A 26,079-nucleotide genomic window follows, 5' to 3' on the forward strand; every position below is an offset into this window, starting at 1 on the left:
GTCATGTGTGAGTTATAACCGAGCGATGTTTGCACATCATCCATACAAATCATTCTAGGAAAGAGAATTGCAGGAAATAATTTTGCAGGCAGTGCACCTCTTAGAACACAATTTATGTGAATTTGTTCCTAAAAGAGGAGAAAAAATGGAGAAACCTTTTTCTTTTTTTTCCTTTATTTTAATTGCACAATAATTGACTTGTTTAAATTACAGATAAAGCAGGAAAGCTTGAAAAGTTCAAATGTCGAAAATTGTCTTAGATTTCAGAAGCTGCAAGAGCCAAAGCAGCTGTGAAGTGCAGCTGATTTTTCAGTGGATCGTTATGTGCTAAAACTCTGGCATGGTCCTTCAAAGACACAACAGTTATTTAGATTCCTGATAAGATTACCAGAGTTTCTAAACCCTGGCCACTCCTCACACACCCCTGGAAGCTGCTCAGCTCCATACAGGGAATTATAAAGGGTTTGATTGTAGTCTTGCTTTTCCATGCTCACTTGGTGGCTGAGACTTGCAAGTTACCTAACCAGTAACACAGCAGAAGACCCTCAACAGGCTTTCTTCCCTGGTTTCCTGCACTTGTTTTTTATGTAACTGGGCCTCCGTGGACTAAGGGCAAAGTTTCTGCAGTCACTGCAGGACAGGACCTCTCATTCTCTCCTTTTTTCTCCAATTCCCCCCTCTGTCTCTCCCCCTTTTTTTTTTTTTTTTTTGTTTCTTACGGCTGAATGGACAAAGCTGGGCTTTCAGATGTTCCGGGCCCCCTGACGGGCAGCGGACTGGCCGTGGAGGAAATGGCGTCCAGTTCCAGACTGTTCTGTTGTGCTTGTGTACGGCGTTGGATCCCACTGGCCTACCGAGAGGAACTCTATCAGGTCCTGCGACTCACTGGGCCTCTGGTGAGTAATATAGAGGCACCCAATCCCAATAACATGCTTCACCAGCGGAACTTTTGTGTTACACACACACACACTCACACAGAGGTGCAAAGTTTAACAGGTTGATTTAAAACACAGCACTAAAGCAGCTCTATGACTCATTGTAAATAAGAAAATTAGAATAATGTATTTGATTGTGTTTGTTTATGTCACATTGTCCAAGAGAGATATAAATAAAATGTATATAACGTCGAACCATGCTACTGAGAAACCACAAACTAAACACATAATAAACTCACAAATTGAATTCAAAAGTAGGCTTGGGCCCAGATTCATACAACCTGCTATTAAATTAAAGCAAAAAAACGTGTTTCACCTATAAGATAATATTGTGTGGTGAAAAATGTGTTTTGACAGTACTTTTAAAATGCAGGGTGTTAAAAATTTTATGACATCCTTAGTGTCATGGTTGCATTATGAGCAACGACAACACTTTTGTCTTAAACTGACAGACTCTGGTTCAGTATTGTAAGTTCACCCCAAGTTTGCTATGCTGATGGATGACTGATATGACACCCACTAATGTTAAAGTTTTTTGTTCTTCTCAGCTTGTCTCTCGTATGCTGAACTTCCTTCTGCCGTTTGTAAATACCATATTCTGTGGTCACCTGGGGAATGCTGAGCTAGCTGGATATGCACTGGCCTCTGCGGTAAAGCCCGTTCTTCTCACAAAAGACTACACTCTCTGATTAAATTTGATCTTTATCGTACAGCTGATTCCTTTGATATACCATATCTATCCATATCTATATTTTATCACAGGCTTTTCTGTTTTATGCTTTGTTTATATGTTTCATAGCTGCACATGGTTGATATTAAATTATAGAGTTGTGTGACATACCATAGTTTTCGGGTGACCTAAAATGTAGACTGCTTTTTGTGTTGGTTCCTTTTTAATATTTTGATTGTTTTGCCAGCACTGGACTAGATTAAGTTTGCTTCAGGAACAAATTTGCCCCTTGAATTGACTGATAAATGGAAAAAATAGAATTCATTGGAGATTGAGTTTTATTCCACACAGATGATGAAAAAAAAAACTATACAATGAAATAAGCAGCATTAACAGACTAATTACTGTAATCCACGATCACCACAATGTGTTGCTTTACAGCCACAGTTTTCATGCTTTGAGTAAATGTATCAAAACAGAGGGATATTCCATATGGGAGGACTTCTAGGTTGGTTGGATAATTTGAGCCAAAACTCAAGACTGTCCAGTGAAATGTTGGCTGTTTGCATGTTGCAGAATTTTGACTTTTGGCTAAAATGATCTGGCAGACTAAAAAATCCTGACTTGTAAAATAGTGTGCTCTCCCGATAGGCAAACCACGAGTGATATTCTAAGATGATTAATCTGAAAAGAGGGTTTCATTTGATGTACTGTATTTAAGCAGAGAGCCAGGAATAGCAGTTTTCTGCTCTGTTTGCTGCTCACTATTGGTAATACCAAAAGAGAGAAGTTGTGATTCAAGCTGATGAATCATTGTCACATTAAACATTTTCCTGTCCACTGAAGACAAACGGGTGCGCTTGATATAAGCCCACATAATGTTTTTTTTAGAATATAACATGCCTATTATGTATAAATACCGTCTCAAGGAAGTCTGTGAATGATTTAGGCATCGCGATAAGTAAAAAAAAAAATGCAGTATGATGCAATGTGAAATCAATAAGCAACAAAATTGTGAAGAAATTGAGTAGTCACTGTGCACACAAACTGCAATTTAGGAACTGTCAGAAACTGGTGCCTTTGTTTAATCCCTTTCTTCTACCTAGATCATCAATGTTACCACAACAGCAACAGGATATGGCCTGGCTCTGGCATGTGACACCCTCATCTCCCAGGTGATAATCTGTGTTTTTTTTTTTAATCCGTTCACCTGGGGATCCTGTGGGATCATGCTGGAGTGAGTGTATAGGAATATCTAGGAAAAGCTTATGAGTCTTACACGCGAACTAAACACTGCACGTACGGTCCACATGTCAGTGCATTAAATTATTCCATATGTTTTGTCTGTTTTTTGACATGCAAACTTGTGCACTTAGGTCTCCCCTCTGTGCTTGGTACAGAAAGCTGTATGAAGGAAATGTGATGTACATTTGTATGGTTTGCAGACGTTTGGGGGTAAGAATCTTAAGCAGGTTGGGGATATCCTGCAGAGGAGCATACTCATCCTCCTGCTCTTCTGTTTGCCATGCTGGGCCATACTCATCAACACACAGTCTATTCTGCTGCTCCTGCAACAGGATGCGGAGGTGGCCAGGTGAGATTCCTCTGCATAGAGTGTGTGTTGATCTGCGTTTGCTGCAAATCGATCAGCTGCAGATGATAGCTGAAGTGTGTCTTGAATAACAACAAGAAGGACCAAAATTTAAGAGGGAAAATGACAAAATGTCCCTCAACTAGACATGACAATATCTATATCTATATCTATCTATCTATCTATCTATCTATCTATCTATCTATCTATCTATATATCTATCTATCTATCTATATATATATATATATACACATATTGCAGTTTTACTTTCAGGATTATCAAGTAAAATTGTTATGCGTGTCTTTTGACATGCATAGACGCTGAGTGTGCAGCTTTAGTGCTGTCACATAGTTTTATTTGTTTGACTGTGTATGATTACACTTTCTAAAACTGTGTTTTTTTATTTTGCAGGACTGCAGAGTTGTATGTTCTTGCGTTCCTACCTGCTGTTCCTGTGAGTAAAAATTGATATGAATTAGCTCTCTGTATCTTAATGTTTCTCCTGTCATTGGGACAGAAATGTATGACCTGTAAGCATGTTATACGTGTGTGTGTATATCTCTGTGTTCTCCATCAGTCTTGTCTTTGGTTTATTTTATCGTGAACACGCTTGCAGCTGCTTACTCTATGAGTGCTCCGTCTCACATCTACACACTACGGTCGTTACTTCATTTTGTCCCAATTTTTGTGCACTTAAAGAATTGTCACATTTGTTGCAGCATTTTCAATCAACCCAGAATGGTTGGACGTATGCAACAGAACCCTTGTTTTAACACTCTGAAGTTAGTCTATCCTTAAGACAATCTGCTCACACTCTGCAGAAAACCAACCAGCTTAACTTCAGTGCAGCCAAATGATTACTAAAGTAAATTAGTCTGGTGTATAATGCATAGAGTGGGCAATGGCCTCCCACACATTATGTAGTCTGGCCCACACCGACATGCTTTTTTAAGTGTAGCTGGCAGTCTTGGCAGTGACTTGAGCAAGCTGATATATTTTTGCTTGGACACAAGTAGGTCGACAACAAAGTGCCCTAAGGGTTCAAAAGCTGGAAAGTCACTTCACTATATTTTATGTTATTTCTGCAGCAAGCAGACTGACCAGTTTTTAGGGTAGATGTTTGGGGCATTCCTCATTTAATTCTGTTTAATTTGAAATACACAGTATGGGATCTTAGACTTTTTGTTAGAATATAGTGTGGATGAAGTCTAAATACATCCCTTAAAATCTGTTTATTGGTAATTAGTTACTAGTAACTAATTATTATTAGTGTTACTATTGCTAATTCTAAGCACTGTTACTAAGTACTGTTACTAAAGAACTCTCTCTCTTTCTCTCTCTCTCTCTCTCTCCCTCTCTCTCTCTCGATCTCTCTCGCTCACTGTGTTTTTAACTGTGTGTGTGTGTGTTTTATGTTTTATTTGCTCAGGCTATGTTTCTGCACCAATTGCAAGTGGCTTATCTTCAGAATCAGGTACAAATGGAAAATCACCAAATGTCCTTCACGTAAGAGGATAGAAAATTCCTGTAATTCTGTTTTTGTTAAAAGCAATCCGTCCATTCTAAAAGAATTTTATGCGCATAAGTTAAATGTTACACTGATAAAAAAGAAAAAAAAACCTTGAAACTTTCTTGTCTCTTCTGTCACTCAAGGGCATCATCCTTCCTCAGATGTACACTGCAGCTGTAGCAAACATTATCAATGTGGCCACCAATTACACCCTCATCTTCAGGATGAATCTGGGAGTGAAGTAGGCATACATGGTTGTGCTTTTTGTTGTTTGTTAAAATTATGCCAATTATGATAATTATGTTCAAAATGACCATGAAGAACAGTTATGATGAGCAGTGTGTGAAACAGGCGTGCTTACCTATTTCTCAACCCCTTTTGTGTCAAAATTAGAAACAGACTATTAAGCCTTATTCATCTGCAAACAATGCCACCCCAGTGTATTTGTGACTATTAGTGACTGTTTTTGTCAAAGAAGAGTGTATAGTTCAAAGCACAATAATTGTTTCTACAATCCTTATATAATCTTAGTTCTTACAAAAGCAAGCAATATGATGTAAGGATGCGTCGGCAAAAAACTGTCCGGATCATATTAACCAACCAAGAATCCCAATCCCAATTAGCCAACCAAGAATTCACGTGTGTGTGTCTGAAACTAAGCATTTATGTGTTTGTGTAGGGGCTCTGCTGCAGCTAATGGCATATCACAGATAACTCTCTGCATCCTTTTATTTGCGTATATTCGCTGGAAGAAGCTACACGCGAAAACGTGGGAAGGTAAGTTTACCCACTGAGCAGGAGAGAGGAGAATGTTTCATGAGACGCTTCAGCGGTACAGCCGGTTGTTTTTCCAGTCTGTAGCTCAGTGCTTCATTACATAGCCAGATCAATCTATTACAACATCATTTTTGGATGTTTCTATTCTTGTTGACGACCAACGTCCTTACCTGTTCAAAGTATCCTTTTACAATAATCCACAACTGGAGAAAGATTAAATAAAATGTATTATTTTATTATAATTTCCAGACATATAAAATTATTATTTTCACAATATTTTTTCATTTTGATATATATATATATTTATATTGTGAAAATATGTGTGTGTGTGTGTGTGTGTGTGTGAGTGTGTGTATGTATATAGAAATATCTATATATCTATATCTATCTATCTATCTATCTATATATCTATCTATCTATATGTATCTATATATCTCTCTCTCTCTATATATAAAGAGATATCTATATCTATATCTATATCTATATCTATATCTATATCTATATCTATATCTATATTTTTTTACCACAGTACATCTGTGAATATGCCATGTTCACTCATTGACTTTAGCACTGTTCACAATCAAGTTTATAGTGCTGTCCTTCTAAGAACCTCTAACCCCTCCTCCAGTTGATGTTTCAAGAGCCATCAGATCGTTTTGTTAGTCCTTGTACACTGTGCTTTTTAAGTCAATCCAGCCATTACTGATAAGTTTAAAACAGATTTGAGACATATTCCCTCATTTTTATACCCCAGTGAAATAAGAAGCCAGAAGGCTGTGTACATCAGGCTGGAAATCATATACTGATACACTTTCAGGTTTCTTGCTATTTTTATTTAAGACATGTGCTGCAACATATAGGTTCATATTTTATACATATTTGTTTGGACAAAATGTAGTGTATTACTTGTATTGCTTGTTTTATCTAAGCCTCTTTGCATATTTTTGTATCTTTGTGTCTGTATTCTGTAACTAGCTTGACACAGTATGAATGTAACCCACTAATCTGTCTTAATCCTTACTCAAAATGACTGACTTCTTAAATTATTAACCTGCTTCTTTTGACAATAAATAGCCATACTGTACTCATGTTTGAATGAGCATGGAGGAAATTTACAACTAGTGATTCTGATGTAAATAAAAAAAAAGTCAGTTACTTCATCAACTGAATCAGTTCAGACGATCCACAATAAATTGTCCTGGCAAAGAGTGTCAAAACAAAAAAGTTCCATTTGAACTTTGAACTCAATACTGTTGTGACTACTGGGATTAGGTTATTGGCAAACTGTAAACTAATCAACTGGAAAACAATGACCCAGCTACAATGTAATTTGTTGCTGTGATGTGGAATTAATCTAAATAACCCTTACTCTGAATCTAAGCTGTGAGGTTCAATAATATTGGAATGCATACACTGAGACCTAATGCTTTTAACTGCTGATTAAGGCAGCGGTGCTTAGGACTCAAAGCTCTTTGGATGAGGGAGAGTCATGTCTGGGTCAAGTCTGAAACCAAATGGGCTTTTCTCGCCCCCTGCAGGTTGGTCCAGTGCAGCACTACAAGAGTGGGGCTCCTTTATGCGGTTGGCCATCCCTAGTACACTGATGTTGTGCTTTGAATGGTGGATCTATGAGATTGGAGGCTTCCTTGCAGGTGTGTTTATGTTTATATCATGTATGAGTGTGTGAATGTGTGTGTCTATGTGTCTCTGTGTGTGCGCACACTGATTTATGAGCGGGTTTGTGTGTGCGTGTGTGTATGTGTCTGTGTGTGTGTGTGGGGGGGGGGGGGGGGTATGGTATGCATGCATGCGTGTGTGTGTGTGTGTGTGTGTGTGTGTGTGTGCATGTGTGTATGCATATGTGTCTGTTTGCATGCGAGAGAATTGTTTTACTCTCAGATTTAAATGCTTCTCTCACTATCAGTTTTATAAACTTTTCTTGAACCTATTTTTCTTTTTTTTTGTTCATTCATATGACTCAGCCCTCTCACCCTTTTCTAAATTCCAACCATGTGCCTTACCCTTTACACATGCTCTCATGCTAGTACATGTACACACCCCTCTCTCCCTCTCTTCTAATTGGTAGGTATGCTGGGGGAGGTGGATCTGGGAGCACAACATGTCCTACTGGAACTTGGGGCCATCACTTACATGGTGAGAGGTGTTAGATAAGGTTAATATTCTCCTCTTTCTGTATTCATTTACACTCATATAATCCAGACATGGACTATAGCCTGTTAGTCATTCATTATTATGCCGTTAGCTTCAACACTACTTGTGTGTATGTGTATGTATGCGTCTGTTATAAAAATCATTTGTGACCCCTGTCCATAGTTTCCGATGGGGGTGCATGCCGCGGCTTGTGTCCGAGTGGGAAATGCACTGGGGGCAGGGGATACTGCCAGGGCCCTAATCACCAGCAAAGTAACTTTGGCCATAGTAGGTCAGTCAAAAGGCTGTCACTTCCCAGACATATTCTCTCACAAGCACTGATAAGCTGCCACACATACACTCATCCTTAGAATATATATTATGAATCCTTTTTAAGTTTGACCAAATACAACCTGGCATGAAAAAATAGCAATGGATGATACACCATTCAAAGTGCTTCATTATTTTTTAATTTAATCCACTGCTGAATTTTCCCAAAAATATTTATACTGTTAAAAGCCATGTAATGTTGAGTTTATCTGTCTTTTTCTTTCACCGCAGGTTTGATGGCAGTGGTTCAAGGGATTATTCTTGCTCCCACAAAATCTGTGGTGGCCTATATTTTTACAAATGATGTGTAAGTCTGTACATACATTCCTCTTTGATCCACAAAATATAGTGGGGCATCCTTAATTATGCATTCATTTGCTTGGTCGTATCAAAATTGGTTATATGCAGATTATGCATAATTTTCCTGTGTATTTTTGTGTGTTCCCCTTTAAGACACATAGTGGAGATTGTTTCTACAAGTTTGACACTCTACATCTTCATACAGTTCTTTGACGCTCTTGTGGTGAGTTGAAAGCTCATCTCACATGCAATTATCAGACAGAGATATTTCAGTCCTCTAACTTGACGTAAATCAATTGTTCACCAAATAGCTTTTCAGATAATATTTTACTCAAGTGGATTACCTTGGTTTGCAATGAAGCAGCAACATTTGTTTTTTTTTTAAAAAAGACAAAAACATTGACGTCATGCTCATGTGATGGTTCCATAGTTTGCAGAGTTCGGTAAATCAAAAGACAGTCATGCATTACAGAATTTCATCTTTGCGATGATGATATAATGGAAAAGATATGGCTTTGATTCTGATAACCTCGTGCAAGTAAAGCATTACGCATTTTTAGTAGTGCCCTATGACTCACAACACACTTCTCCTTGATGACAGTGGTTTAATGAACATTGGGAAGTCTCATTCATCTTTATGACACCATGACCTTTGTTGTCCTGTTGAACTGCTTGCTCCTTTCTGTCCTGTTGCACCATAACGTTTTATTGTCTGTGTCATGTTTTGTGTACAGTGTGTGGGCTCAGGGATTCTTCTGGGTTGTGGCAAGCAGAAGATAGCAGCTGTAACCAACCTGATCTGTTACTACTGCATAGGGCTGCCATTAGGAGGATCACTGATGTTTCCCGCTGGCCTGAGAATATTCGGTACTTCTTGTTTTTTTAATACTTTATTTATATCTCTCCCATTCTATCAAACAGTCTGGAATCATGAGTCAGGAATGATGGGAAATGAAGGGTCTGCATCCTTGCAAGTTTGTTTAGTCTGTTTGACTCCTTGCAATCTGATTGTTTTGTCAAACGTTGTTTCGCGATTATTTTCCATCAGTCCACCTGAATATGATACAGTTTTGTAGCAGGCTTCCATGAGAAACCCATTACCCCCCCCCCCCCCGGGCTTGTAAAGATATAAAGCTATAAAGATGAGTGTCTACTTTGATCAGTGATTTGTTTGTTTTGTTTTGTTTTTTCAGTATCAGTATTACTCAGGTTTTCATCACTTAAATTAGCAACATCCATGATTCAGACTTCAGTTTTTTTTTGTGTGTGTGTATTTACACAGATTATATTTATGGCTATTTTTGATTAACACGTCTCCAATGGTAGACCTGGTGAAGCGGTTCACCTGAAAATAGGTAACAGTTTACTTTGTCATTCCACTTTTCAGCTCAAGGAAGTGAATTGTCGTCGGTGTAATTCTTAGCAGAGAAAGTATGAGCCACCACACAAGCAGCGCTTTGTGTTTGAAAACAAGCGTGTTGAAGGAAAAACACGAAGTTAGAATGTGGATATAGTAAATGTTTTCATGTTTTTCATTTTTTTCTGCAATCACAGCAACACATTTGACACATTGTGCCTTGATTAGTTTTTCTATTTTTTATGCAATGACTTAAAGACAGTATTTAGATGACAATCAAACATAGCAAATCTTCAAGCTCAGCATGTGAAAGGAAAGAAAAAAAACCCCTGAAATTTTCTCATTCTGCATGTTTAGTAGGACAGTGTGAACAAATTTAAGGAGCTCTCTTGAACTCTCTTGACTCTCTTTGAAGATATTTGCTGGTGAAAAAGAGGAAAAGTAACACTCAGTTTTTTGAAGTGTGGAGGATTTATTAAGTATGATTCACTGTGCACTCAGGCACAAGGTAATTTAAGACCACTGGCACAGTTTTTTGTTTTCCTCATGTCAGATGGTGGTCGCTAACATTGTTAGCACTCTGTTTCTTTTCCTCCAAGGTCTGTGGCTGGGCCTATTGGTCTGTGTCACTCTCCAAGCCTGCTTCTTCATCACCCTCATCTTCAAACTCAATTGGGAGAAGGTTACAGAGGAGGTAGGGTACTCTGAATGAGCAGTGAAAATTTGGTCTAAGATTTTGTAATGTAAACTACACTTGTAATCAAGTTGTTTTGTACATTGGAATCCCAAGACTTTGAAATACAACCTGACAGCTGGGAAAAAATCTTGACTTGTCAAAGCCTACCATCTTTTGGATCTGTGATATGTAATATTAGAAATGTAATATTAGCATTGTCAACATTGTAGTAACTTAAATCTCTATTGATTTAACAGCATTGAGATTCAAACCAAGCGTCTTGTGTCACTGAGAAGCCAATAACATGTTTTAATGACATTATTATTTCTCAATGTCCCTGACCTGTGAAACTGATTAGATAGACTATAACAAGACAATTTATTAGGTAAGCATATACAGCTGATTAAAAAAAAAAGGAAAAAGGAAATGATCTGAAACTAGTGTGTGTTTGTCATGTATACAAATACTGACCTGTAGTTCTTTCTCCCATCATAATTGCTTGATTTACGAAGTTTTCCTAATCTGCGGTCACTGTGATTTTGTGGGGGTAGAGACATTATAAAAGAGAAGACCACTTAGTGACCTCTGTCTCAGAGAAACCACACTAAGGAATGTTTACCAATTTCTATAACTTAATATCATCTCTCCAGGCCGTGCGGCGTGCAGGACGGAATCACAAGGTCACATTCGTGGGACAGAACGTGCCAAACAGGCAGTTGGTGATAGATGCTGTGGTCCCTGAGAACATGAATGTCTCAGAGAATGTATCAGACACTGGAGCCTCTGTGAGTCTGTACAGTCCTCCTTGGTTTTTACATTTGTCAGTAGGACAAGTCTGAACAGTTTGTTTTTGCCTTAACTGTACCCAGAGAAAAACAAAGTAAAGGCCAGTACTGCTTTTGCTGCTACCTTTTCTATAATGGAAGCTGTATGGAAAGGTATATTTTAGATCACAAAACAAAATCTTCCATTGTTGACCTAGCGGTTAACACAGCAGTTACTTTGCTAAGAGTGAAACAGGCAAAGAGCTACACAAAAATGCTTATGTTTATTTCTGTCATAAAATTTCCTGAAGATAATTTCAAGTTTGTTTTACATTTTAGTGTTGTAATTACTCGCTAGGGAGTGCTTATGTAAACGGTTTTATAGTAACAGTTCATGATTCACGCTTCATTTTGTAAAACTTTTTGTAAAAAAATTCCTTCACTTTGTAAAAACACAATATGGTGAACTGCTTCTTTCACATGCAGCCTAAACTCTGTTTTATGTTTTCACTTTTATTTATGTTTTCATTTTTAATATTTATATCATTATTCAGGGTCAAAAAGCAAGCAATGGCACTAAATCTGCTGGATACACACCGGTATGTGCTCAAGATGAGGGTGGAGCAGAGAGTGGCAAGGCTGGTGTGCAAGATGAGGCTGAGGAAGGGCAGTGTAAAAGCCAGCTCTCCATCACCCAGCTGGTTTGCAGGAGAGGACTTACCATGGTGGCAGCATTGCTGATCCTGATTGCTGGGGTCACAGTCCACTTGTTCTGCCCTCTGCCAGATGTCTACAAGCAGCGTACTGCACTGGACATTGGAAACTCCACTACCCCAGCAACGATTCTTAACTCGACATTAAGCTAACTCATTTATAAAACTGTGAACATATTTCTGTGATCTCTTTTTCTCCCACGGGGAAACATGTAAATATTTTAGAACCAAATTAAAACCACACAATGTGTCTGCAAGTGTATAAAATCCACTGTGAAATGGACGCTGACTCAATTAGTATTGGCAAAGCTCTTCGCACAATAGATTGTTAATTTTTTTTCTTTTTTTCATGTGTTTTTCCTTCTTTTTTTTTTTTAATTTGTCATCTTCAAAGTGTATCAATTTAGTAAGTATTGGTGCTTAACATGGCTTTTGAATGTTGCCATTAGTATCTGCAAGAGACTTAATGTACTTTAGTTCTCCTGAACTTACATTCTGTTTCCTGCAACATTTTATATATCGTCCTTCTTTTTGACCTATCAAATTAAAAAAAGTAATTTCTGATTGTGTTTTCTTATGATGAGTTGAAAACATGTTATTGGCCAGGCATTGCTAAAAATGTTTTTTATACTGTTTGGCTGTTGATTATTACAATGTTGTTATTATTCATGTTTATTGTGAAACAAACTCAATCCATCAGAAACACACTACATGTTAAAAAAGAAAGTTGAGTATTCATACAATTATGAGATGTGTAATTATTTGAAGCAAAGCAAGACAGCACTCTGTGCTGCATGTATACGCTTATGCCCAGAGTGTATCTCTTTTCAGTGAACACTTGCTGTGATTATTCTTGTTGGGTGTCAGCAAATACAGCAAGAAACAGAGGGAAATAGAAGTGTTTTTCCTTCCAGTCTGGTAACATTCACACATTTATTATAAGACAATATTTAAAATGTACCTGCAGTGGCTATATCAGGCTTATCCAAATAAGACAAGTTCTTTTTTTAAAAAGACCATTTTAAAAATGCTCTCCCAGTCAGTATCTTTGTCCATACATTCCTCCACCGATATCTGCACAAAGTGCATAATCATTTTAAGGCAAAGGAATATACAGACCCAGTTCATTTGCGCCAGTTTGTTTGAACTATGGATATCCAAAGTGATGAAACAATATTGCTACATAAGCAGTCTTTCAATGCTTTTAGTATTCATTTGGATTCCATTATAGGCAGTGTATGGTTCTCCTAGTACAATTACTATTCCATAAGGTGTGCCCTTGTGCAACAAGCTCCTCTTTTCTATACTACAATAATTTTGAATGTTATGGTTTATGCCAGTGGTTGACATTAGACATATTAAATGCCCTTATCTATTCAGAGGCAGATACAGCCAGAGGCTAAAGGTCAGTTATTAGATCATAGGCACATCTCTTTAATTTAAACCAATAATTCACTCCAACATATAACGATTGGGACCTATGACAACAACAGTACAATTACCACTTCAGTGAAATACTGTATGGCACACACTTTTTAACAAAGCTTGGCACAATCTGACATTATATATATATATATATATATATATATATATAATGTGTGTGTGTGTGTGTGTGCGTGTGTGAGTGTATATATATATATATATTTATATATTCCAATTATATAAGTGATGCCACGGAGGAAATCTGGGACATTATGAGTGTCATGTCTAACTGAAATATTTGTAGAATTCCTTTTACTTTACAATGTGATTAAACTCTTTAAAGAGTAATGTGCCTTATGTTTCTAAACACACAATTTAAGGGTTAATCAGACAAAGTATCTGTATCATATCCAAGATGTATGTGGGCTTTGAAACACCCATCACTCCCCCAAGTGGTAAAATTGATTAATACCACATAATTTATGTGGGCACAGACACATAAATAATCTGAGAAGGATTACAGGATTATTTCTTCAGAATTTTGTTATATTTTCTCATAACATACCACTAGCCAAATTCAGTTTAACATACCTAAAATGAAGACATATTTGACTAATAACCTTGCTAAGCAAAATAATCATTTTCACTGTCTACTCCTTGTTCAGTGTGATTTCATATGCCTTGTCCCATAGGTGAGGCTTTTGGAATTATCCGTGTGATGTACTTTGGAAGCATTTCAGTCGAATATCTATGAATGCGATACTGGATTTTGGCTAGAACATCTGCTCATCTTTCAAAGGAGATTGGATATTTCCATGTCATACCAAATTCTTCTCAAACAACTTTTTTTTTTCATTCTTTTTAATGATATACTTCCATCCATCTCTTACAGTCCCCAAATCCCACCTGTGCAACAGACCAAGAACCTTTTCATACAAACAAAAACTCGACAATGACAAACCATATCTTGGTGTTTTGGAGTCTTAAGCAGAACTTCTGCCAGAAATATGAAAATGGTTATATAACAAATAAAAACAAAAAAAAAGAAGAACAAAGAAAGTGAACAATTCTTGTATCGTATTCCCTTAATGATACTGGCCACATGTCTTTTTCAAAGGTCGCTTTCAATGTCAACATATTCAAGATGTTGTTTAACAAATGGTCTCAGGTTACCCCTAAAGGGAGGTACTTGTTTTGACATTGAATATGATATTTAACTTCTTAACAGTTACATCAGAATGTCAACAGTCATGCTTAAAATAACAGGAAAACAAACTGTTAATTTTTTGCTGACATGAAATGTGAAAATGCCAAAAGTTTTCACTTAATGTTCACTTACACTGAGTAAATTTCACCAGTGTAATAATTTACATGTATTTAGGTTGTGGAGACCATGATTATTTGTCACGCTTATGATATACTTGGTTGTAAATCTCAGCAGAGCAACTTTTAAGACTCAATTCATTAGAGAAAACATAAATCTTGGGTAGACTTTTATCTTCATAACATTCAACCATTCAACAAAAGATTAACCAACAAAGACATTTTCAAACTGTGACCACCAACTTTGATGCAGGGTTGGTTCAAATATATTAAAGTTTTATTTTTTAAAGAAAAGACACTAAATGGGTTTGAGAATGTGTAGAATAAAGGTCTCTATGCTTATCATAGGCTTTGTTCCTGAATTTCTTCAAGGGCCCACATACAACATTCATTTACATCAATAACAGTCAGTCGAGGGAATTTGCAAATCCCAGTGGTTTCATCAGAATTCCCTATTAATGTATTGTAATTGTTTAAAATACTGAAATTTTGACTGAAACAGGCAAACTTTGGGTCTAACTTTATCAGAATACATTATGAACCATCAAATCAAGTAAATCAGCCCAGATTAAACCAGGAAATCTCATTTCCATTGCAAAATGATGATTAATTAGGACATTGTTAAACTTCTTATGTGACAACCAGTGAGCAAGTCCAACCGACCACTTAAATATTTTTCACTAGCCACAAGCTTAATCTAGGAAATCCAAAACAGTCCTAGGTTTAAGACAGTTCTTCACTCTTCTAAATAAATGTACATGCTTATGGAGACACTCAACATATAAGCATGTCAAACACTTCAACTACAAACCTGAAAAGTTGCACTTACCCAGAAAAGAAACACAAAAAAATTCAGCTCAAAGTAATGCGTCGTTTGCATGAACTGACCAAATATGCTCAAGACAAGAACTTCAAGGTCTGACATGCAAATTATTGCACAACATGCACTTTTCTGGGCTTTAATAGGTGATGTGACAAGCAACCCGCGATAATCAATCCTGGCCTCTCCGACTCTTTTTAAAATAAAAAATTTGGCACTCACATTAATTGAGACTTGCTGTTGTTTTCAGTAACTCTGATGTTCTGTGAACTCTCTCATTTAATGTTGAAATGAAAGCTTTCAACAGCTTACACAGATGGTTTTTGTGCAGTATAATCCCTGAAAACAGAATACTGTAGAGAGAGCAAAACGCTAAACGATGAAAGGGTCTCACAGTAACAACTCAGTAACAAGTATTTGGGTTTGGTAGACGCTTATTGTCACAGCCTAGTGTCAAAAACAGCTTAATCACAACTGTCGCCATAAGGGAACTGCTTAAAATGCAAGCTGGATGAAGTCTACTAAAGTAAGCTCATTGCTTTGGTTTTTCTTCAGAGAATGTGGCTTTTGTTTCTTTCTCAAATCTATTCATGCCCTTTCTGGATGACCTGACATAGGCAGGCAAAATAATTTGGGAAAGTAATATATGGAATTGACAAAAGCACCACGGATCATCTGAGAAGCTTTGTCAGCAGTTCATTTATAATTATTCCTAAAGCAAGAATGAGGATCATGACAAAAACTGCTAGCCCACGACGGAAAATCAACTGCTTGGTGGTAAGAGGTATTCCAACAGTCTTGCTTGCTTCTCCACTGTCTACGGCTTGGTCTTCACCTTCGCTCAACCGCTCAGGATCTGTGTTTTCCACCGGTTGGTTCTGCTCTGACTCAGACTCTGGGGGTAAGCCTGGTATAAACAAGACAATTTGGGGGACGTTGATATAAATGTGGAATGCTAAATTTAAAAAAGCAAAAAATGGTATTCCAACACACCATTTCTGGAAACAAACTCAGGAGGCAAAGACTGTCTGATGTCTGAGTGTGGAGAGGCATTACCTTCTTCGGAGCTCTTGCTCTCCAACACATAAGCTTCACCCTCAGCAATGACTTGAACTCCTGCTCTCACCAGTGCCTGAGAAAGAGGTATAGATCACATGATTACAAACAAACGATCATTATACAGTACTATTGTGGCCTTAGCATTCATTGCGCTGACATTATTTGCCAACAATGACAGTCTGATGGAAGTGTTTTAAGTTAGTTGTTAATTACGAGCAATGAGGTATAAGATTAACCATTTTTAGTAAAGATCAAGCAAGCCACGTACAGCCAATGGATTCATCAGCTGAACACATGAAGAGGCGAGAACTTTTGAGCAAGGTTAGCACCATTAGGAAAGTCAGAGGTCAGTTCACTTTGCTTATAAGGTCCATCTTGAGCAATGTCCCCTTAACAGAACATTTTTGTTTTTGCCAATAACCAACACATCTTATCTAACACTGTCTGCCTTATTACAGCATAGCTGCAATTCAATGTGAGACATCTAATGGTTGAACATTGTTTAAAGCACACGTCACATCTGAATTAAGCAGGCTGCAATTTCTTAAAAACCTTTGATTATCAAATGTTAGCCACAATTATGTTCGATTTCATTTTTATCTCATTTTTATTAATCCTGTAAATCCAAATTAACATTTGAATCCATTTCAGTTTGCACCTGAGAATGTATTGTGAGTATATTTAAAACCTCCTTGTACTGGTCAAGGAAGATCCAGAAGTGGCCAGTGGACTTCACTTTACTTAACTTTTGGACTTACTAAAAAAATAGGTATATGCCCTCAAAATACTATGATTTGATTTTATATGATCTACACATTTCAGACATGAAAAGTATTTAACATATATGGCGTGAGCTTCATAATATCAGTATGATGTCTGCATGAAGTCACCTCTTGAGTTGCTTTTTTCCAGTTGAGTTTTACCAAGAGAATAATAAAGAACATTGACTGCATGAAGACACACAGGAAGAGACCTGCCCACAAGCCTGGGAACAGAAAGGAAATTTGACCAATTTCAGTGGAAGGAAGGGCAGAGCATGTCTATAATCTATTTTTCTATTTCTTTTTTTATATCTAATTCTATTCGAAAAGATCACAGAGGTACAAATGTTAATGCTTAAATCTTGTATAACATGTATAATTATGCGCAGGCATCTTCTCAATTCAACCTGCAAACATAGATTTTTAGTTAAAAAAAAGTGTACTTGTCTCTCCACTTACCAATTATCCCCATGTCAACAACAAACATCAAAGTTACTCCAACTGGGAAACCCACAACATAGTATCCCACCATGTTACAGAAGGCACCAATCATCTGCTTCCCAGCGCCCCTGATAATTCCACTTGTGATACCCTGGAGAGGATACACATGGCGGTTCAAATGTTTAAATGTTCTTTTTTTTTTTTTTTTTTAAATAATCTATCAATCAGTACAGAGAACAAAGTGTTCAGCATTACCGCAGTCGCATCAAAGAGATGGAAGACACCGTATATGGCCATGATCTGTGAAACTCTTTGCACAATGTCCCTGAAAAAGACGTTGGGATATACATATTGTTTCATTAAGTTTGGTGTTATGTTATGTTTGGTTTTTTACGTGTTTTGGAGCAGGACTGTTTCTACTGTGTCTCGGGTCCTCTGCTCCATATGTTTTCAGTACAGTCATTCTATATCTACTTTATCACCCTTGGGCAGTAATATCTGTAAAAATTCCACACGTTTGGGTGTTTTTCCCTTCAGTCTGACATGCCTCAAATAAACAATTAATCAGTATTAGCAGGCACCATCAGGTCAATCACCAAAAAAGTGAGTATTGCACATCACTAGCAGATAGATAGTTGAAATAGCAGGCCAAAGCGAAATCTAGTTCTATATTTCACTGTGGTGCAGGGGTGAATCATGAGCACCTTTATACAAAAAACAAAAACAAAAACAAAAAAAACTGTTTCTTTGTGACGCTTACTCCTCAGTGGTGAAGGTATAGGCAATGACATCTTTGGATGCTGTAATGAGAGCTGCAACAAGACATGATGCCATGACTGCAAAAAAAAAGGAAAAAAGAAAAAAAAAAGGGATAACATAATATAGAAAAACTAAAATATTCAGTTACTGGTTTCCAGTCTACAACAAAGCAGCAGTACAGACAGAAAAATATCTTTATCCTGATAAAATTGATTATCAATCCATAAACAAAATTCAATCAGGGTTTACAACACACTGTCTGTCTGAACTTAGGAAACTACGGTTAGCTCAATAGCACAGTCTTAGAGTTGTTGTTGTGTGCAGTAAATTAAGCAAAAAGAGTTTTGTTTCAAAACATTAGTGCAGTTTTGCTCTGATGGGTCTAAACATGGCCATCATATTGATTAAGACTGCACATGATTTGACAATTTTTTTTGGGGGGGGGTGATTTAAGCTCTTTATTACATCTCTACATACGTCCACAAATCACGGAAACTTTGCCAGACAGTTTTGCCTGTTCTGTGTGTCCTCCTCCGAGGGCATTTCCTACCCTGACACTCGCTGCCACAGAAAAGCCAAGAGGAATCTGCAAGAGCAAAGCGAGAGCACGAACAATGTTTCAGTGGTCAGGAAAAAATCAAAATTTATGATCTCCTTCACAGAGTCATTCATAAACCGTAACAGACAGTCTGGGAGGCTGATGGTGTATAAATTTACAGGAGCAAATTAGTTTTGACAGTGTGGAAGACAGGAGCAGGGTTTAGAATACAGTAATAATTAGCAAATAAAACAAGACTTTACATCAGATTTGAAGGACTGGCATCTAGCTTGTAAATTCAGCACTAAAGTGGAAATAAAATTAAAATCTACAAAGTAAATCCTGATGAATGTCACATTACATGCTCTAGTGACCTTGTGTTGACTGTATTTCACCCATCTATTTTTACATATTTCTTCGCCATGGTAGGTGTGCACTGTGCACGGCCTTGGAGTGTGACAATATGACAACAGTATACACAGTCTATATCTGCACAGGCTGTCCCTGCCTTGATGGATTACAATAACACACTGCACTAAGAAGAAAGTATTAAGAGGAAAAAGGTAGTTCTCACCTCTTGCATTCAGCTATTAAGATTAAAATTTAACTCTCATACACAATGACTAAAGTGTCTCACGTCTTTTCATTTGCTCATATCTGTACAGAAACCTTAAATATAATGTACTTTCATATATTGATTTATTTCTTTATATATAAATGAGAACTCAAAAGTTTTGAGGGAGGCACAGCTCTAGCAATATATTGGTATCTACAGAGATTATATTTACCATGTATGCAATTGTGGCCAGTTCATAAATTACAGACTGTGCGCCCAACTCAGTTTCACTGATCAACCCTAGGATAGAACAGGAGAAGTGAAATATAGTTAATGTAAATCCCGGTGAAGACAGTTATCATTTACAGAAGGTACAAATAGGGACAAAAAAGTTGCCAGGAACCTGCCAGGAATCCTCCAATTTCATAGGTCCACCACTCCACACAAAGCATGAGCATGCTGGGAAAAGCTAGGCGGATGAACTCTCCCCACTCCTGAAGGCTTTCACGGGACCATCCTATTGGTGTTGAGTGATCAGAGTTTTTGAGTGTTTTGTGTGTGTGTGTGTGTGTGTGTGTGTGTGTGTGTGTGAGTGAGTGAGTGAGTGAGTGAGCGAGTGAGAGAGAGAGTGAGAGAGAAAAGAAAAAGAAAGAAGATTTAAAAGGAATGTTTGCTGAGATTCTATTCTATAGTTTCATTAGACATGATCATTATCTTCACAAAATATATGTGTGTCACAGACTAAGAACTAACAACTCTTTACTACTGAGCGCATGAAAGTTTAAAGAAAATAAAAATTTGAAAACTCTATTACAATCTGCAGTTTGTCACCAGAGTTATGTAAGAGTCTAAACTCGTCTAATCACTCTCAGCAGTTTAAAGGAGTGAACTTTCCTCCACCGGTGTAACGTTAAAAAGTCACACAGTAAACCGTTCAAAGTGAGACATTAAGGAAACACCCAAGATCAAGTGACATTGCACCCTCACACAGCCATATTTCACACAACTTGGGGCCAGGACCAAGTCAAAGCTTCATGACAACACACATTTCAGGCTTGAAATTAGAATAGAAAGAAAGCGTTGGTTTCGATGTGTAAGTAACACATAGAAAAGCGATTCCTCTAAGATAAACAGGGAAACTCAAAGCTTGTTCCATAAAATAAGGTAGAAGGTCTGACAATGATTAACTTTGTGGCATCCTTAGTCAGCTACCAGGTGATCTGGCATACAGTGGAAAGCTTATTTCTACAATGATTCACCATAAACTTCACACTTACAGATGTCACTTCTTCAGTGCACTTAAACAGAGAGCCAAATGCAATTAAGTAAGGTAAAACTGCACAGCTGGTAGCAGAAAGTTGTTTCAGTCAGGTGAGTCTGTCTGGGTGAAAGATGTCTGGGTGCATTTAGGTTCTTCAGAGTGATGGTTTCTCTGTTTCAGAACTATTATTTTATTCATTCATACATTACTTTAATGGAAAAACCTTCAAACTATGCCATAAAGTGAAATTTACAGTTGCTCTTTAACTGATAGCCTTTGCCAAGGTTTTAATGTGGTTTTAATGATCAAATGTTGCATGCAACAACATATACGTTCTGATGTGATTTAGACGACTCACCGCCCCATGTAGCTTTATGAAGGCCTTTCAGACGAATGTGGACAAAGAGAAAAATAGCCAAAGAATACTGAGAGATGGAGTTGGCAGCAGCAGATCCACTGAGAAGACAACAATGGTCACAGGTTTAACATTTCACAACATTCCTGTACCCAATGGTCTGGAATTATATATATATATATACTGATCACATCAGACATCCTGCAGTCCAACTGAATAGACCATTATCAGACAATGCATATATCATATGTGTGTTAAACATGTATTTCTGTTAAACATCAATAAGGTCAACAGCCCACACCTGTTTCAAAGCACTGCTTATTAACGAAAAACTAGTCAAATTCTAAACAAAAATCAAACACTCACGCTACTCCAAGGTCTAGCACATGGAGGAACACATAGTTAATTACAGCATTGAGGACATTTGCAGCTGCTCCAGTAATAACTTGAGGCCATATTATTCCCTGAAAGAAAAAGATTTTCCTCTTTTAATTAACTGCAGCATTCAAACAACTTTTATTGATATTTGGAAATATGTCTGCTTACATCTCCAATTTTAAAATCTCTCACCTGATTTTGCAGATATCTCCCCTGCAACTGGTACATAAACGCAGCCTGTAAACGCAGTTAAGAGACTTAGAATAACCAACAAAAATATAAAACAAAATTTCGAGAACCTCTCTTTTGTACTATGGCATGGAAAGATAGAGGCGACGTTAAAGAAGGGTAGGTGCAACATGGAGAGACATGAAAGCAAGCAGCCCAGAGGGAAAGTCACGGTGATTTTATGGTTTAAACCGAGTCATATGAACATTAAACTCACGGGAAGAGCAGGCATGAACACCTTCACGTAAAGTTGAGACAATCTGCGAAGGGAGAAATTGAGTACTAAGATCATACAGTCAGTGCTAGATCACTTCACAATTTTGTGCATCAGAAAAACAAACATCTCCTAGGAGCAATCGGATACAACACCGTGTGCGCAATTCTTTATTTTACAGCAAAGCACAAAAATCAGGTCATACAGCAAAAAAACAAAACAAACCCCCCCCCCCCCCCCCCCACAATCATTGTTTCTATCCTTACTTAGTGCAAAATACTGAATAAAAGGCCTATTGCACTAGGAAGAAAAAGAGTTTCTTCAACATTTCAGACACTCGACTTCCACTTGCTTAATTCTCAAGATGAGTGATATGGGTGTTGAAGTAAGGCTATTAAGAGACGCATGCAAAGAGCTTGTCAATTACTTTTAATATTTATAATCATAATTTTTAATATTTTTATTAATATTGATAAGTTTTATAATTAATTTAAATGATGTTGTTTCTAGCTGCTCTCTTGTTAAGGTGGCGAGTGATAAGTAACCCATGGTTCTGACAGTCACTGAATAAGAGCATCTGCCAAATGAGTGAATGTAAATTAGATATGCCAAATGATTTAAACAATGATCAAATGATTTGTTCTGATTAATCATTAATGAATCTATTTAAAAATGCTGTAAAAAATCTGTATATGACATTGCAGATGTAATGTACTTTATTTAGAAGGGGGAATAAAACCAATCATGTTTATTTCATATACATACATCTCTCTTTTTTTCTTTTTAGTGAAAGCTCCCATTTAGCTGTGTGTTTCTCCATTGTTGTAGGTATGAATTATATACTGCAAAGAATACTCTGTTGCTGTTTACTGGAGTAGTCTAGTGTTGTGCCTTCATTTGCATTATACTGACATGCACAGTGACTCAAGCAATGTTTCCCAACATGCCTCGCTAATGGAGTTTAAACATTTAGCAACATTATACATTTGATTTTAAGTACAAGTTAATGTAATGATCTCAAGGCCCCTGTAGTAAATGGTTAATGGTATCCCCTGATTAACCATATACCCATACATATTGTTGAATTTCATTATAGAAGTCACTAGTTTGTTAAGTCCCTTTATTTTACCACAGTGTTGTAATCATTAAAAAACAAAATGGACTGGCAGCATTTGAGTAGTTTTTTACCTAGCTACATTTGGGCTCTGTTTGACAGCGAGGAGGATGGGCTCTGTGTTAATGAGTATGGCCCAGCAGGGAAAACAGGCTAACAGAAGGATGAGAATTCCTCTCTGAAGAATGACACCAACCCTCTTCAGGTTATTGCTCCCAAATGTCTGGAGGGCAAAAGAGCATTTTAACATATACTCACACATGTTTGACTCATATACATGAGGACCACTTAATCACATGTGATGCAAAAGAAGTCCTTCAGATGGGACAATTAGGGGGGCAACAGAAAGTAATGGAGAACCAAGGACCATATATATCTGCAGTTACACAGCATTAACACTGAAATATTTGTAACTTAGATGATCTGATAGGAGATCCTGACCTTAGTGCTGGTTCAAAAATTGAGTCTTTCCATGCAAATTCATCAACTTTGTGCTGGATTGTAGATTTCTATGTCTATCATCTCAACAGAACATTTTAGAAACTTTACAATGACCAAAGGGTAACTGTTAAATATGGGAATAAAGAAACGATCAGAGTTCAGAGCCAACCTGAGATATGAGTGTATCACATGCTGATGCCAATCCTGATCCAATCGAAATGCCTGTAACATTGATCACCTGACAAACAAAGCAAACAAGTCAGAATTATTATCTGAATCTTTGATCTTTTTATCTTTTCTTTTCAAATCTGCATATATATATTTTATAGATATATATGTATTTCTTTCAATAAATTATAACTTAATCCGATGCACAAATATCACAGATCATTTATAATAAACTGGTCTTAATACTGGTTGACAAATTCACTTACAGCTATGGCCAGAGCAACACCTGCCAGTTCTGTTTTCCCCAAATGTCCACAAAACACAGTGCTGACGAAACTTATCAAGAAGACCATTAGCTGTGAAATAAGCTGCATACAGAACAAATTATACAAACGTTTTAAATAACAATCTCATTGTTTAATGACATTTAGAAACAAATATGTTATATATTTTGAATGTAAACATCAGTCTCTTGTGAAAAGTGCAATGTACTCTTCCAGGAGGAGATTGCATTTTAATTGTGCCCTGCATTCTCTTTATACTCATTCCCAAAGAACAACACAAGATTTCTGGGATAGCATGTCAAATATTTGTCAACTATGGTCTCTTTTCAAGTCATTTTGCCTCAAACCAAATGACTACCAATTTAATAAAAAACAACAGCCAAAACCCTCAGCAAGCAGCAGCCTACATGCATGAGGTGCCAAACAGAGCATCAGTCTACCATATCTGGTAAATGACAAGTGTAGGTGTTTTCCCAGAAAACTGTCAGTCGTTTTGGCTGTCAGGTAAAAATGGTGACCTACAATTCAAGATTATGGCACTATACTGAGTTTGGAAAGCAACAAGTTTAAACTAGGAGTACAGCACAAGAAAATAATCAAGGATACGCAAGAACAGCGCATGAGAGCAAAGAATTGATATAACAGAACATGTTTCCCAGTGATAAAACTGAAATGTTTTGAGAAAACAACAGGTGATCCAGTTGTTTTAACAGACAACAGTGTGATGCACACGATTCCCATATAACCACATATTCTGTATTCATTGCTTTTACATAATCTGGGGAAATTAACTCCAGAGATAAAGAGATGATCAATAACCCGAGGTCAGAAGATAGGGGTAACATCATTTAAAGGGTTTCATTTCTGGTTTCAGTCATGTAAACAGACTGACTTGCCCAAATATATATATATATATATATATATATATATATATATATATATATATATATATATACATACATACATACATACACACACACATACACACACTTTTTGAAATGTAGTCAGTTACTGAGTGCAAATTACATGGCAATTTTTGTCATTACTAACGTGATCCACTGGATTATGAAAAAAAATGCAATCTAATCTGAATAATTTTCGATTACCTCAAAATCAAATATTGAAAATATTGCACCTTATACTAAAAATATGGATGACACCAACCACAAAAATCCACATATATTCTTTTTTTCTCTTTTAACATCTCAAAAGATTTTCACATAAATGCATTTTGCATATTTAGCATTTACAGTTGGTCACATCAAATTACCCTGAGAAAAATAGTCCTGGCACAAACTACAGGTGCACTGTATGTATTCTACAACACGTAGGATGCTGTTTCTTTTGTGTAAGTTTTTGTTGCTGCTGTTTTTTAATCAAAGGCTACATGAAAGACTTTGCTCTTGTAACACAAAAGGACCACTTACTCAAAATGTTCATCTTCCATTTTCAATGTAAATAAAAAGGAATACAAACTCCATTATCCACAAGTCACCATTAACAAAACTGACAACCTGAGAGTAGTAATTTATACAGGCCCACAGTAGAACATATTCGGCATTTAGAATTGGTCAAATCAAATTACCCTTACAAAAACATGCTGGCATAAATGTCTATAGGTGCACTGTATTGTTTCTTTTGTTTGTTTTTTTGGTTATCATGAAAAAACTTTCACAATTTAAAAATGGCCATATCTCAAAGACGTAATCAAAAACTTAATCAAGTAATCCTTGACGATGTAACTAAAATCTAATTGCACGTTTTTTCAAATGTAATCTGGGCTAATTATAGAACAGTATAGTATACATATCCCCTCCAAACACACGCACTCACACGCGCATATTTGTTTGTTTAATTCAGTCCAGTGCAGTCGTACGCTACACTGGAACGTAACAAATAAAATTCCACTGAGTTACACTAGTGCGGTAGTTGTCTTACCACTGGTCCGGCTAATTTAAGTAATTGAGCGGCTTCTTCTTTGTAGCTAGCAGGGATGCAGCTTCGCAACTTTCTCCGGCAGTCACCGCATGTAGTCTGTGAAGTGGATACTGATACAACATCGACATTTTTGTCTGTTTTGGAGTCGCCGTTCATGTGAACGTTACATTTACTTCCATCCATACTCTGGGATAGGGAGATGGCACAATATGTAATCGCACAGAGACGTTCAGTAAACTAAAACT

The 26,079-nt window shown here is 37.0% G+C and overlaps 2 protein-coding genes across 2 annotated transcripts; one reads left to right on the plus strand and one right to left on the minus strand.

The window, feature by feature from the left end:
- The first annotated feature begins 414 nt into the window (after nt 1–414).
- slc47a1 (solute carrier family 47 member 1) lies at nt 415–12,667 on the plus strand. The gene is made up of 17 exons (XM_030780997.1): nt 415–896; nt 1,484–1,585; nt 2,712–2,780; nt 3,051–3,199; nt 3,608–3,650; nt 4,626–4,670; nt 4,850–4,947; nt 5,386–5,483; nt 7,022–7,135; nt 7,570–7,637; nt 7,818–7,926; nt 8,196–8,271; nt 8,418–8,487; nt 8,999–9,131; nt 10,221–10,315; nt 10,948–11,082; nt 11,616–12,667. Exons 1-17 carry the CDS (start codon nt 726–728, stop codon nt 11,925–11,927), a joined length of 1,887 nt encoding a protein of 628 aa, XP_030636857.1. The 5' UTR covers nt 415–725; the 3' UTR covers nt 11,928–12,667.
- Nucleotides 12,668–15,922: 3,255 nt separating this feature from the next.
- Nucleotides 15,923–26,017, minus strand: slc47a2.1 (solute carrier family 47 member 2, tandem duplicate 1). Its single transcript, XM_030782136.1, has 17 exons — nt 25,835–26,017; nt 23,879–23,980; nt 23,614–23,682; nt 23,078–23,226; nt 21,893–21,935; nt 21,640–21,684; nt 21,436–21,533; nt 21,073–21,170; nt 19,857–19,970; nt 19,686–19,753; nt 18,837–18,945; nt 18,361–18,436; nt 17,856–17,925; nt 17,619–17,751; nt 17,289–17,383; nt 16,396–16,471; nt 15,923–16,246 (listed from the first exon to the last, which is right to left on the minus strand). Exons 1-17 carry the CDS (start codon nt 26,015–26,017, stop codon nt 16,011–16,013), a joined length of 1,764 nt encoding a protein of 587 aa, XP_030637996.1. The 3' UTR covers nt 15,923–16,010.
- Nucleotides 26,018–26,079: the final 62 nt, after the last annotated feature.

This window comes from Chanos chanos, chromosome 8 (genome assembly GCF_902362185.1).
Source record: "Chanos chanos chromosome 8, fChaCha1.1, whole genome shotgun sequence".
Lineage (NCBI taxonomy): Eukaryota > Metazoa > Chordata > Actinopteri > Gonorynchiformes > Chanidae > Chanos > Chanos chanos.

Excerpts from the sequence above, each read along its gene's own strand:
- slc47a1 (XM_030780997.1), top strand. The coding sequence starts at position 726 with ATGGACAAAGCTGGGCTTTCAGATGTTCCGGGCCCCCTGACGGGCAGC. Across the intron at positions 897-1,483 it reads TGCGACTCACTGGGCCTCTG|CTTGTCTCTCGTATGCTGAA; the intron begins GTGAGTAATATA and ends TGTTCTTCTCAG. Across the intron at positions 10,316-10,947 it reads GGGAGAAGGTTACAGAGGAG|GCCGTGCGGCGTGCAGGACG; the intron begins GTAGGGTACTCT and ends TCATCTCTCCAG.
- slc47a2.1 (XM_030782136.1), bottom strand. The coding sequence starts at position 26,017 with ATGGATGGAAGTAAATGTAACGTTCACATGAACGGCGACTCCAAAACA. Across the intron at positions 18,946-19,685 it reads TGGCCACAATTGCATACATG|ATTCCTCTTGGCTTTTCTGT; the intron begins GTAAATATAATC and ends TTGCTCTTGCAG. Across the intron at positions 16,247-16,395 it reads GAGCAAGAGCTCCGAAGAAG|GCTTACCCCCAGAGTCTGAG; the intron begins GTAATGCCTCTC and ends TGTTTATACCAG.